Source organism: Hipposideros armiger, unplaced genomic scaffold (assembly GCF_001890085.2).
Source record: "Hipposideros armiger isolate ML-2016 unplaced genomic scaffold, ASM189008v1 scaffold_58, whole genome shotgun sequence".
NCBI classification, from domain to species: Eukaryota; Metazoa; Chordata; class Mammalia; order Chiroptera; family Hipposideridae; genus Hipposideros; species Hipposideros armiger.
The window spans coordinates 3345910-3360679 of record NW_017731408.1 but is presented as its reverse complement, the minus strand read 5'-3'; the positions used below and the strand labels follow the sequence as shown (position 1 = coordinate 3360679).

At 46.3% G+C, this 14770-nt stretch overlaps 1 protein-coding gene across 4 annotated transcripts in view; it reads right to left on the bottom strand.

The window, feature by feature from the left end:
• Positions 1–273: 273 nt before the first annotated feature.
• FHDC1 (FH2 domain containing 1) overlaps positions 274–14770 on the bottom strand; it is a 39845-nt gene continuing 25348 nt past the window's right edge. For all 4 annotated transcript variants that reach the window (XM_019641252.1, XM_019641255.1, XM_019641251.1 and 1 more), the window contains exons 7-12: positions 12832–12902; positions 12628–12735; positions 10784–10854; positions 8481–8598; positions 4553–4717; positions 274–2513 (exon numbers count right to left, since the gene is read on the bottom strand). In XM_019641252.1, the coding sequence (XP_019496797.1) occupies positions 471–2513; positions 4553–4717; positions 8481–8598; positions 10784–10854; positions 12628–12735; positions 12832–12902 (2576 nt within the window). In that variant the 3' untranslated portion in view covers positions 274–470. The remainder of the gene's footprint in view (positions 2514–4552; positions 4718–8480; positions 8599–10783; positions 10855–12627; positions 12736–12831; positions 12903–14770) is intronic.

Sequence of the window (14770 nt, the reverse complement as noted above, 5' to 3'; positions counted from 1 at the left end):
TCTCCTCCACATGTTCAAACGAAGGGGTTTTTCTTCTGTCTTTTTTTCAGAGGCATCCACTCTGCAAAAGGAACCAACTAAAACAACATTTAATTTTTATATTAAAAAAATAAGGCTTTGATGTATAAAATCCAGCCAAAATTCCTTTTTTACTCATTACATAAGAATGTCATCTTCCATGCCCGGGTCTTTCACAGGGTCTTTGTTTTGGAGGCGAGGGTTTGCTCGCACACACCTCCGGGGTGTGTGTTTATGTGTGTGTGTGTGTGTGTGTGTGTGGAGGGGTGCCGGCCCATCACAGGGGCAAATGGGGACTTGATGGGAGTCAGCACAGCAGGAAGGCAGTCCGCAGGCCTCCCCGATTGTACCTTCAATGACATGAGCTTGATGTGGAACAAAGACTTTTGGTGTTGGCCTTTCACAGGTCAGTCCTCATCACAACCCCAGGAGGTGAAAGTGGACAGGCACCATCACTTCCGTAAGGGATTAAGGATTTTCCCCAGCGTGGTCCGACTGGACTCTTTCAGTCTGAGGGAGGCCCTTTCCCCAGTCCCTCTGCCCTTCAGAGAGGACTCTGTGTTGGCAATGGGACCCTCAGCAGACTCTGGACACTTTTTTGGGGCCCGGGCGCTGACAGCCCGCCTTAGGGTGCCCTCCTTGGGGACAGCATCCTCAGGGCCACTCTTCACCCTCAGTTGCCGATGGGAGACTGTCCGAATGAGGCCGGGAGGTTTGGCCACAGGAGAGGAATCTGTTTTCATGCACCGAGATGAAGAGGCCACTGTGTTTCGGGCAAAGCTCGGGACTTGGGGTGGGGCACGGGGGGCACTGGGGGTCGGCGGGGGCTTAGGCTCTTCTTCGGGGCTTTGGGGGCCCTGGGAGTTGGAGCGGCAGATCTTATTTTCCTCCGGTTTCTGTCTGGGGACGTTCCGGAGGGGCTTGGCGCTGGGCTTCTTGACGGAGCCCTTGTGCTGCAGTGGGGGCTCCTTCCCTGGCCGTGTGCTGCTGGAGCCGGCCCTTCCTCGCGGCCTCTGCTCCTCTGTCACCGCAGCTACCGCCCCTGCCCCCTTTGAGGACCTCTTGGGTGATGTGTCCGAGGTGCCCTTCACAGAGCCCTGGCGCGGGCGTGACCACGGTGCATCTGTGCTGCTGGGGGGTTCCCGAGGGGACTGCTTAGAGCCGGTGGAGCCCCTGCTGGCCCTGGAGATGGGCACCACTTTGCGCATGCTCTCACTCTCGGAGGACGTCAAGGTCCGCACCGGCTTGGGCACCGCCCCCTGGCTCCGTGGGACGGTCCCCGTGTTGGAGGCCACCTGGGATGCCTCTTTGAGGGAGTTTCTCTTTGGTGCTATCACATCCTTCTCTTTGGCGGGTCTATCCTCGGAAAGGCCACCCGTGCAGCCGGGCTCACTGTTCTCAGAGGCGGGAGCAGAGACCTCTGCAGCGGGGCTGGATACAGGGTTAGAGGACACTTGGCTGCCACCGGTCTCCCCTGCCCCAGAGGACACAGAGCCATCCCCGTCACCGCTCTCCCCAGGCTCCCCACCGCCAGGCCTGGAGTCACTTCCCTCTGAGCAGTCCAAGGTCAGCGAGCAGTCAGTGGTGTCTGAGACGTAGAGCAGAGGCTCAGGATCTTTGTTCTCAGGTTCGCTGCTGGGCTCATCAGGGGCAGCCCCGTCACCCTCCGGGGCTGGGCTGAGACTCCCCTGGGCACCTCTAACCACAGGCGCCAGGCTGCCATCGTCAGGGTCAGCGCCAGGGGGCTGCAGGCTCCCATCTCCTGGAAATGCCAGCTCTACTGGGATGAAGTCATTCAGGATCAGCCGGGGTGTCTCCTGTGGGCCCTTGGGACCCTGGAGGTCAAACTGGGCCAGCCCAGTGACCAGCTCGTGCTCCTCAATCCCCAGAGTCAATGGTGAGAGTGGAGGCGACCAGGTGGGCCCCAGGCTCACAGGCTCGCTGTTCCTCTTCTGGAGCATGCTGAGTCCACTGCGCCGAGCTCGGAGCAAAACCGGTGCAGGTTCCTCAGGCTGGGGGACTTGGAGCTGGCCGCGCCAAGCTGAGGATGTGTCGGGGGTTCCCTCCTGGCCCTCCGAGGCCTGAGGTCTGTGTGTGCGGTTGGAGTCCTGGTCACTTGTCTCTCCAGGCTCTATCCAGGCCACTGCGGCCCGAGCCTGCCTGGGGCTGCTCCGGGGCAAGCTGTTGAACTTGTGCTCCTCCGGGCTGCCGGTGGAGCTCTCCAGGAAAGTCAGCAGCTCTCGGTCAGTGGCAGCGCCCAAGGAGAGGCGAGAGCGGCGGGCGTTGGCGGGTCGGTAGGAGGGGCTGATAGGCCTGCGGCGCAGGAAAGGGGGCAGGTCCTCCGCACCCTTCTTGGTCAGCAACTCCACATCGTTCTCACTGCTGCTCCGGCCAAATCCCACAAGCTCCCCAGCTGCCCAGGAGCGACGCTTCTGCTCCATCTCCTTTAGCTTCTGCAGCCGCCTCAGCTCCTGCGCCTCCCGGTCATGATTGTCCTGATGGAGGGGGGAGAGAGAAGCCCAAAGATGCGTGAGACATGTGGTGCCCACGTGCCATTCCAGAGCCACCTACCCTAAGACCCCAATTAGAGAGACATACATGTGTGGAGGAGAGACCTGGGCCATGCGTGTCACTGAGAGAGACTCTGTGTGTGTGCGGGGAGGGCTCAGTGCTTCCAAAGCTATGTGGGGATGGCCAGAGAAGCACACTGGGCCTGGCCCCAAGAGTCTAAGGTTGTTATGGGATCCATGGGCCCAACTTGCAGCTTTCCAGTCAAGGCACTGTCTCTTCAGCTTAAGCTGTGATTGCACACATGCACAGCTGTGACCACAACGCTGAGGCAACCCAGCTTGGTTCTCAGCAGGGCAATACAGAAAGGACTTTCAGGAGAATGCTACTTAGGCAATGGCAGAGAGAAAAAGGCTATGGGTATTAGAGAGGGAACCTGAAATCGTACCTCTGTGTTGCATGGACACACACACACACACACACACACACACACACACACACACACACACACTCCTGTGCAGCACATTCTACTTAACAAAGATTTAGATGCATAAATGTACACCCAAGGTATTAAGAGGCCTTTCAAATCTCTGTTCTCTGACTGCTCCCTGGTTAAAAAAAGAAAGGAAAAAAAAAAAAGAAGGGACACCAGAATGCCAGGGTGGCTCTGTCCCTTATGCCAGGGTGGCTCTGTCCCTTATGCCCCATGACCTTCCCACAATCAGAGAAGAGGATTTGCCTTACAAATCCTTCTACCTTCCACCATCCTCCAAGTACCCAGCCCTCCCCCATCAAAACGGAACCAGAACAAATGCACACTCCAAACACACTTTACTGCCTGGCCGTGTACTTTCAATATATTCGTGTCATGTAAATATGTGGATTTCGCAACCCAAATATGTTATCGGTAGCCCTTTTTACTTGAAAATCCTCAAAAGGTAGACATTCCTGTCCAAGTTTCTGTGAGGCCCTGGCTCTGGCTGGCTGCCTGTGGTAGGGGTGGGGCCAGCTCCTGGCTTTGAGGGCAGCTGGGCCGAGGGCATCACACAGGCGGCCTCGCGGGCCCATAGAATCCTGACTAGGAGTGAGGGCCTTAGCAAGAGCCAATGTGGCATCGACCGCACACCGCCGCCCACCCCGGCTGAGCCTCCTGCCTGGACAAGGGAGGGTAAACGTGGACACAGGCTGAGCCTCCTCCTCTGAGCTAGACGGAGGAAGAAGGGGTCAAGGGCTCAAGGAACTCGGACTCCTTACTTAGGGCTGGACCAAACTCCATCAGTCCCTCAAAGAAATTCAACTACGGACAAATCTGCTTTTACAATACAGAGAAAGAGATGACGCACAAGTGTTAGGCTTCTCATCGCCACCCAAAATGAAGGGAGGGGATGTTTTGTTCTTAGTTGAGCTTATCTGCAAAACCAAGCGACCCAGAGAGTTTTTCTGGCTTCAGCAATGAACTCAGAGATTATTGGAAGTGCTGGTAGAAGGGCAAGGTGTGCTCAGACAGCAGCATGCTCCCTCGATATCTGAGCGTTTCAAAGCCTGCTCTGGCCGAGGACAACATGGTTCCCATGGTGCCAAGCCCCTGGCCATGGCTCCAGTGCTCCAAACAGCGAGAGAGGGCCTTCCAGTCAGCCCACTGTGACAAAACTCTCCCGGAAGAGGATACTCTCTCCAGGGAAGGGGGGTGAGAAAGACATTTGGGGCCTTCAAAGAGACTTTGCAATATTGTGACTGCCATCATAAATAACCTTACTAACAAGATGCTTTTAGGGCATTAGAGCGAGTGTTGGTTGAGGCAGCCAAATGCTCGAATCCGGATGGTAGGGAAGCACTCGGGGCTGGAATGGCAGAGCCACTTCCCACTGATCCCAATCAAGAGCCTGGCAAGGCTGCCTGGGCCCGACTTTCCTGAATCCCCAGAAACGCTGAACCCTCATTCTGCCATGGGCCGAGGGCTGGGTCAGGAAGAAGAGAAATGAAAATCCAAACAACTCCGAGAACACAGAGATGCCACCAACCGTACCTTAACTGCTTTGTTGAATCTGATACAAAAGTCTCTAAATATCTGAAGGCATTCGTCCAGTTTCATGGTTTCTTTGTCTTCACAGAAGAAATCTATAAGGGTGTGGGCCTCCTCTTGGAGCTCTTGTTTCCAGTGCTCCAGTTCTGTCAGCTTTTCCACAGAAAACTGTGGGGAAACAAACAAGCACATGCAGATGTGAGCACTCGGCTGACAAGGTGCTCCGCGTCCCGTCTGGCGCTCAGGAAGAAGACATGCTCCTGGGTTCAGTTGTAGGGGTCGGAAAAGGGAAGGTTTACTGCAAGTCCAGCGCGTTCAGAGCCAAAACGAAAATAATTTAACCCAAACAAAACCTTAATGAAGCAAGGTGAGCTCCTGTGTGAGGTCTAAAAGCAATGAACGAGATTGAAGAGCCTTAACCTGTAGAACGCCACTAGCAAAATGTTCACCTTTAATGGCACTGAAAAAATGGTACATGTGTACAGTTGGTTTTATTAAGGAAGACGCATTCTGCATTTGTCCTTCTTTCTCTTAAAACTGAGTCTTATACTAGCTAAGAGTTTACTTTAGGGGCCCAGAAGTCACTTGTTCTATTGACGAGTTGTCCTGTTAACATGAGAGTTTAACCTTAATCCCAAATGAGCTATGTCAGAATCAGTGTCACCCCCAAAGGACTGAAGCCCCCATGCCTAGACAAAGCTATCTAATCAGCTTGGGATGCTTTGTCGAAAGCCCATGCAATCTAGTAGCTGTGGGGTGGATCTAGCTTTCATGTCTTATTAACACATGTCCCGCCCCCCTGCAGGAAATTCTGATGGGTACCCATGGTTAGGAATTACAGCCCTATACAGATCCATCCTCTTTACTTCTTCATTTTCTCCTAGTTCTTCCAGGACAAAGTCTCTAATGCCCATATAGATCCAGGTATTGCCTCAACAAGTGGGTCTGAAAGACGCTTACTTTCTTCCAATGAGCTCCAGCCCTTTCGGGATGGGATCTACAAGGGCCAAGAGGCACAAACACACTTCCCTGACAGCCATTCAGTGACAGCTGATCTTGAGCTGCAGCGAGGAAGCAGCGTGGTCCAAGGAGCCACAGCCCTATGAGAACTGGGATCCCACTGAAGCCTCCCGTTGCTTTCTTTTTCATGTGGTAACAAGGCTTTTATGGAGAAGGAATGTATGGAGTGTCTTACTTTATACAATCAGGCGTGTCATGTTTTTAAGGAGGCATAAGTTTTGAGAAAATTCTTGAGTGGGGTGACAGGCCTAGGTCATGGTGAAGTTACAGGCTGCCCACCCTCCAGGAGTTGAATCGCTGCTGCAACATGCTTGGAGAGCTACAGAACCTAAATAGAAATTCCGAGGAGACACGTCACCGCCGACCTACGCCAACACACTCTCCTCCTTAAAAGCCCTTTTTGTACACCAAACGCATTCAACAGGTAGTAGGAAACCAAAACTATTTAGGAACCCAAATACCAGAGAAAGGAACCATCTAAGTCAGTAGCCCAAGGCAGTGTGTGCATTCATGTTGTATTTTTCTTTACAGAGAAAAGGGTATTAATGAAAGGGTAAACCTTTGCCTGCCATTCTTCTGCAGATGGAAAGATGGATTCCAGCCAAGAACAACTCAACTGCTGAAAAGATGGGACTCTTGACAAGAATCTACATAGGAGCTGACTCCACCTTGTATATCTCATCATTAGAGTCCGTGCAGACTGAGGGGATACCGGGAAGGAATAACTTAAATGCACTTCAGTCACCCTTAGGACCTGGGAAAGTGAAATATTCTGAATACCGATTTGACAATCCGCTGTGCTACTCTTTGAACCCTGCCCACATGATTAGGGCCACAAACAGAAAGATCCAGACCTACATTGGCAAAGCGTGAATGACAACAGATTAGCAGTTGTGGTCGCAAATTCAACTTTCCATCTCTAATGTGTCTGCTGCGGACCAAAGTTCTAAGCCAATGTACTCAGTGTTGCTCACCTAAAGGGTCAAAACACTGAAACAGATCTGTAAAACTGTGTTCCAGCCATTTTTCTGCTCAATAATCTTCAGTGGTTTCCCATAGCTTAGAGCACAAGGTTCAAAGTTTTCAGACTAGCATTCAGAGCCCTTCCTGGCCTGACCCTAACCTACCTTAAAAATTATATCTTCCCCATTTAAAGAAATTGAATTTTAAAAGGAAAAATAAATAGCTGGGTGGAACATTTTATTTAAAGATAAAAATGAGGGCCGGCCGAGTGGCGCGATGGTTAAGAGCTGGCTTGGGACGCCAGAGGACCCCGGTTCGGATCCCACATATGAGGGTCAGTGACACTGCCCTCCAAAAACAAACAAACAAACAAACACAAAACATAAAAATGACTACCAGATATTGTACGACAATTATAAGTAAATATATATATATATATATATATATATATATATATATAGTCATGGGAGGTAGAATATAGCATAAGGAAGATAGTCAGTGGTATCATAACAGTTATATAAGATGTCAGAGGGGTAGTAGCTTGGGGAGGGGAGTTATGTTGTGAGGGGTGTAAATGTCTAACTATTATATTGCTTTGTACAGCTGAAATTAATTAAAAAATAACTAAAAAAACCAAATATGACTACCATAAAGAAGTGTTTAGAATCGAAACACGGTTGCCTTTTAAGACCAGTCTAGGGGTGCAGCTGAGACAGAGCTGCTTTCCATCACAAACCTTTCTATACTGCTATTTAGCATACGACACTAATATTTAATATAAAGTCTGGGAAATGAAGCATCCAGAATTCTCATCTCAAAGTGCAATGGGCCTTCTTCTTGGCTTTCTGGATTTGCTTCGTTTGTCGGAATGTGCTCACGGCTGAGTGTTTTCCTACCTACCGTTAGGTGTCTCTGTGCTATTGTTTGCTTTGTTCTTTCATTTAGAGATAAATCTGTGCACTTGAAGGGGGAAAGCAGAGCTTGGCTATAGTAAAAAGGAAACACGCGACACGTGTTTAATAATAAAAATAAACTCGCAGCAGAGTCAAAGAAAATCAAATGTTTGCGGATGGAGGCTGAAGCTCATGATATGGGATGTAGTAATGACGAGTAGGCGAATCGAGGCTTTGGTTGGTACAGCCTTTGGAGCACAGCGCTCCTCGCCAGGGCTGAGGGCAGCCCTGCCACACATAGCCCACCTCACTAATCTCCAAGCACTGACACTGAAGGTAGCACACCATTTCCCTGGAGGCTGAGAGCATGAAAAGGGGGCCTTTTTTTAAAAAAATAAGGACGATAAAAGAAGTATGGCAGACTATGTGATTAGTGAGTCACAGTGAGCTGTCACAAACATGTCCACTCTGCTGTTTTCTGTTGATGTTATTCGGAGCAGCTCCTGACACACCCTGTGGGCTGATGTATTTCGGGTGGCGATAGGCACAGCTATCAGGTTCTCCTGCTCTCATTATACATTACGCCAAAATGCAGCTTGTTTCTTCAATAAAAACAAGTGGAGGAACAAAAGTCCAAGCTCTCAGGTGTCTTTATGATTTCTGTGTAACTTCGTTCTGTTGCCTACAAGTTGGATGGGGAGACAGGAACTCCCAAACCATGATTTAGAACCGCAATTTGAGTTGCCAGGCACAAGGTGCCAAAGGTAGTGAGCACCATGAACTTGATACCGATTCACTACAGGGCGATGCAATCATGCCCATCGAGGAGTGATAAACAGAGGTCTACTCTCTAACGAATACCTTGTAAGTTTAGACCATATTCAATATCCTGTGCTCAAAAACCAATCCAGCAAAGGATGGGCATTGAAATACAGAGTTCCTTGTACTGACTAGAGGGGGGAAATATGAACGGGAGCCTGCTGCTTCCCCAAACACACCCATGTGACGCTGCTGGAAAATGACATTAGAGGGACAGACTTGAATCACCCACAGACCTGAAGGAAATCTTCCATCTGCTGACAAAGTTCACCATCCCTCTGGATGTTTTCCTTTAGAGATCTTGTCCTGACAAAGAGCGAGTGCAGTTCTGCCTCCGTGTTATCCAGAGATAATCTAGAAGGAGAAAGGAGAGAGTGGGCAGTTGGCACAGGGAAGCCATGCATCGTGTGCGTACATCAAACAAGATAAACTGCTGGTCAACCCTAGAAGCAGAAGGGGAGACAGCCACTGCGATCACATTGACCTACCCCTGTACTTAAGAGTCTCTTCCTGTGTTTTGTTTAAGAGGAGATTCCTCCCTTAAAGACAGTGGTTCAAAGAGAACAGGCTGTGACGTTGTTGTTGCTGGCGAGATAACCAAGGCCATGGGACTTGTCTCAACACCTTTAGGCAGTAAGCATTAAAAATGAAAAGCCAGCAGGACTCAGAGACTTACACTTTCCTCTGGCCAATAAATACAAATACAAAAGCTCTAACTCGTGAAAACAAGGCCGCGTATGTTGATAATCCTGACATTAAGGGTAACATGGAGATACTAAGCAGACATCATGCCGCTGCCATAGACAGCCAGAGTAAGCATTCTGTATTTTAGAGACAACTAACAAGCAGCTAACAATTCTGCAAAAAAAAACCAAAAAAAAGATAGGATTGATTGCAAGGGCTCACGGTATATGTGTCAAATGAAGATCAGTAGAGCATGAATGTTTTTGTCACCCAGTAAAGTGAACAGATGAAACATAAAATCCAGGTGGAATTCAATTAGCAAATTCATAAATTAGTGTGCTTTCATTGTAAATTCTAACTTTTCTTTATGCAATAAAGTCTTCCACCTTCATTGGTCATTGGCACCCATGTATGATTTATTTGTATTTCACAAGTGTACTTCACCTTCCGTTTTAAATAAATAAACCTTAACTGAATCAGTTTTTCCTAAGACAATAGCTAGCTTCCCAATCCAACTCTGACCAGAAATGTCAGTTCAAATGCAATGGTTACTTCTCTATATATCTCTCTTAGTAACATTTCTATACTAGTCAGAGGAAAATATATTCCCATACAAATTTATTTTAGTAATTCAAAACCAAAACAGTTTGTATCTTATAAGAAAGTTGTTCGTTTCTTATAAGTTGAGCTGTTCTTTGCGGGGAATAATCTGGTGATCTGTAAAAATGAACTCTGTGCCGTTCACACCTTTGGACTGATGATCTCACTTTGGGAAAGACATGTAATCTGTGGTTAGATGTTCATAATCCATAACGTTGAGACACTGGCCAATAACAGGGCTTGGTTTGAAAAGCTATAGTTCATGTGTTTATGCATGTGGTTTGTGGCTGTCCTAACTGGAAACTGTCACTCTGATAATAAATATATGCAATTAAGTCTACTGCAAATAAACCCATGAGCTGGGCTGATCCAGGAACTGATGTGCTGGAGCCAGCTCATGAGAGGCGACCATGGGTACAGACATTTCTTCCCAACTCTGTGTTTTGCAGTGCCACGCTGGTGGCTTGAAATTAGCCATGGCAGCAGTATTTACACCACGGAAATCAGCAAATGCTACAGATCAGAACCTTCCCCCCACCGGTCCCCGCCCCCTGCAAAAAAAAAAAAAGCTAGTTATTTGAACATTTATCACTTGGATGCATGGCTGTGCATTGTAAATTCTAAAATACGGAACTCAAGATAGCACATATACACAGATTATAGCCACATTAAAATACCCATCTACATTAGCACCAAAAGCAAATTAAAAGTGTTGTAAACAGAGCTTTATGCTTGGTAGATACTTTCTCTGAAAAGCTGAGTGACTAATTTAAAATGAAATGCTTTCACAGCTCTTGGTATGGTTCCAACTTCTTCTAATGCAATAGAAAATAAATGTTCCATGTTAGATTCTACAAGGAAACAGTGATGTATGGCCCTGGAAGTCTGACTGATAATATAACCAACTCCCAAGGTAATAGGCTATGTCGTTTGGGCTCTATCTTTTGGGTGTGGAGAGATTTGAAGTTCTTAATCCGTATTTTCTTTACACTGATGATATTCATTAGAATAGACTGCAGTAGGATTTTTTAGATTAAAAATAAGGATTAATTTTTCAAAACCCCCAAATTCCAAAGGTTCACACACATACCTCTGTAAACAAATGAAAGGAAGGTCTGAAAGTCCAATAAGGCAAAACTGTATAAAGTTCAAACTTGAATCCAAAAATTATAAAATATTCATCAGTTTTCATAAAAGGTAGTTAAAAAAACAACAACTCCCCTCCCCCCCGAATCCTCACAATTCACTTGCTTACCTAGCAGCCTCCTGAACATAATGCAATTTTTCAGAAAAGTTTAGAAGAGTGTCATCTTTCTTTTGGGCTTCCTAGAACAAAAACAGAATTTTCTCTCACTACATAGATCAAACTGAAAGGAAATCATTTTCTCAGGGCTTAAAGGAATCTTAAAATCACTGTTTCTGTTTTTTATGCTTGATACATTCAAAGCAACTCACTGAGATATGAACTCTGATATTCTTAGTTAAGATTTACCAGAATGCCCCTACTCTCAAGACACATTTAACTTCCCAGAGCAACTGATCCTACATGAAATATAATTTATGTGCATGAACACTCAATGGAAGGAGGGGGTGGCTTAGCAGGGCCCACTGTTTCTCAGAGAATCCAACATGCCCTGCTTAAATACCAGCCATGCCTATGAGTGTGCCTTTAAATGACCGAGATACCTTCCGTTGTTAAACCTGTTTGCAAACTGAGTTTAATGAGAAGGTGCACAAGCCACAGAGATTTTGGATTCTTCACCTCTTCACAAGGTACAAGGAAGGCAGGTATGAAGGGAGCAATTACCAGCTCTGGAAACTTCCCCGTATGGGCAGGGACAAGTTACACAGAGCACCTGGATACACAGATCTAACAGGACTGCCAGGAAACCACCTGCAAGACAGGTAGGTGGAGGGACACATTTTCTGGTTTTAATGTCCTGAAAAGTAGTTTTTAAATTAGTCCGGAGCTCAACATGTCCTCTGTCTTCTAAAGAATATAGTACTAATAGAGTGTATTATTTATGGAGTGTTTACTAAACACTGAGCTAAGCTCTTTATGGAATTATCTCTATCAGCCCTCTTGGTTATCTGGTTTTGAGGTATCACTACCCCCATCAGTAAGTGAAGTGATTGAGGGTTTTAGGTTTACGTAAATTGTCTGAGGAAGTACAGCTAATTAAGGACAAGTCAAAATCGCATCCTTCTATCCCCTTCTAATGCTCACACTTGCAACAAGCACGTGACACAGCCTACTCCCCAGGCTAAAGCTGTGTCTGTGTGACTGCTGTCAAAACAACAAGGATATCCAACGAAGGAAAAACAAACCAGTACAATTCGTTACTGGAGATAATTTAACAACAAAGAGATAATTGTCCTTGGCTTATTTTTCATTTTGTAACTAGTTCCTTTGGCATCACATAGACCAAGTCAAAAATGTAAGTGATGGGCAGGGTTCAGACCCCCAAACCGTGTGCTCACAGCAAGGGCCTCTCACTCACAGTTCACAAAGGAAAAAGTGGAAATGATCTTTTTAATTCCTTTGACTCCCTCACTCTTTACACAGAACTGATCAAAAACCTCATCAATTCAACATCAGAAATGTTTCAACACCCAGACCTTCTACTCTCCAACCCGGTGGTCATTGCTCTGGTCCTTGACTATCATCAATTAGAGCCAACTGCCACCAAGAGGTACCCCTATTTCTATTTCTCTCTCCATTCCAATCCATCCTCCACATTACCTTATTTTCCTAAAACCAAAACCAAAACGTCTGGTCATGCCATTATGGCTTCTGTTGGCTCTCCATCACTAAAGCATGAAATCCAAACTCCTCAGCTTTAGGATCTGAGTCCTTTATAATCTGGCTTCACCAACTTCTCTGCCTCACTCCCCCTATCCTACCACTCCCCCCGAGTCCTATAACCCTAGGTGCAGCTCAACTCAGGGATTTGCAAATAGTGCTTCTGCACAGAGAAACTTCTTGGCACCTGCCATGCCCTTTCCTAACTCTGATGCCACCTTATACCTTGGAAAAACTTCACAGCCTCCAGGGGGTTTCATATACATGCGCTCTCTCTGTACAAATCACTTTCATACCTGTGCAACAAAGTGCAGAAGGTTCATCCCAGGTTTGTTTGCTTTTGTGTCTGCCAATTTGAGCAACGAAGACAGTTTAAATCCTACTGCATTACCAGCATATCTTCCCTGAAGACAAGTCGAAAGAAATATACAAATACCTTTAGACAGACCAATCAAGTTGGAAACACAACATGTTTTATTTTGTTTTTGAATTTTACTTACTGCATTCATGATATTTCCCGCCTGTAGCACCAAGTGTAAAATTGAATGTAGCTCCTCACATGACATCAGCTCTGTCAAAAAGAACACACCACGGTACCTTAGAGAAGCCTTCAGCTTAAATGCAGAAAAGACTGCTACCACATCCAAGTTTAAAGATGTCTGAAGCAAGCTCTGACCCTAAACTGTATATAAAGACTGAAAAAAACAAATAAAGCAAGCACATTCTATGGTTATATCTAATGTATCATTTGCTACTGTCAATCCACATCCTTGTGTTTAACTGGGAGTCAAATATGTATGACACTTAAATACACAAAGTGCTTCCATAATGAAGATTTTCAAGTAGTGGAAAATGCAAAAGCCTTATGAAAAGCAGTAAATTGTGTAATAGGAATAAGTTTTCTCTTAGCAGTTACTTCTTTTTTTCCTGTACATCCACTGGCCTTTGAGATGATATTTACGGAATATGAAAACTAATAGCAAGCAACATTTTGCTTAGTCAATGAGCAATGAGGAGATAAAAGATAAACAGGCCGGAATGACATGTAAATAAGTTGCAAAGCACCAACCCTTAAGGCCCAGGCACCCAGAGAATCTTTCCATTTTATTCAAAACTATACATTTCATTTGGATTGGCTTAAAGATTTCAAAAGGAACTTATTGTAATATATTGATAAACTAGGTCTTTAACCGCAGAATCTTTTGTACACACATCTATGCAAATAAACAATATTAAAAATTGTTAATGTATTTGGAAAGCTAAAAAAGTTTGATTATTAAAATGACAGTATATATAGATAATAAAATGTCACCTACAATATTTTTAAGTTAATATTCTCCATTAAGTCTAATATTACTTTCCAAAAATTACATCTGGATCGCTGCCTATATTGTGTTATCTATGGAAGCCAGTTTTTGAGGGGTAACCAGATAAGAAACGTCTCCACCATGCCCACAAATTTGCACGGCTCAATATGAAAACATTCTTCCATCTCTATTGCACAGGAGGAACAGCCCTTCAAAAGTTGCTGCAATAACCTTGATATGGCAAAAAAAATTTAAAGGTCTCTGTATAGAAAGAAGAAAAATTCTTAATTCTTAGTCTCCTCTCTAAAATGAAGAAAACATGACGGGGTGAAGAGAAAAATTTTATCTCCACATAGGCCAGAGGAACTAACCAGGAAAACCAAATAAGAGTAGACAGCTCTACACAATAACTAGGAATCCAGAAAATGACTGAGAGGAAATCAGGCTGGTGCTGATGAATGCTGGAAAATGCGAGGGTCAGGGAGGGCCAGAGGCTGCCTCAGGGAAGAGAAGGAGGCAACTGCAAAAGGGTTGGGCCATCATTCTCAGTGCCACAAAAGCCGGAAAGCAACGCTCCCACCCCTGTGAGATGAGACGCAGAGCAACTCTGTGGAGTCCATCCAAGCAAAAACTTAGCAAACTGTTCAAAGAAATGCAAATGGCCAACTCGCCATTAAATGTAACTAGCACACCAGAAAAAAGAGTCTGGAGGGGAGGGGGGTAGGCCCAGAGACACCAGGAATCCTGGCAGAAGGATGCCTCGGAGGAGTCAGGAGGAATGGGGTCTGCTTCTGAAAAAGAGGCAGACCCCCGACACCAAAAGAGGCCAGAGACAGAAGAAGAGATGCGGCTGGCCCAAGAGCCCACACTTGGAGCATACACCCCCCCCCCTACACACACACACACACACACACATATACCCTACACATACACACACCCACACACATACACACTCCCTACACACACACACACACACACACACACTACACACACACAGCCTACACACACACATACCCTACACACACACACACACACACACACACACACACACACCCTACACACACACATGCCCTACACACACACACACTATACACACTCTACACACACCCTGCACACACACACACACACACAC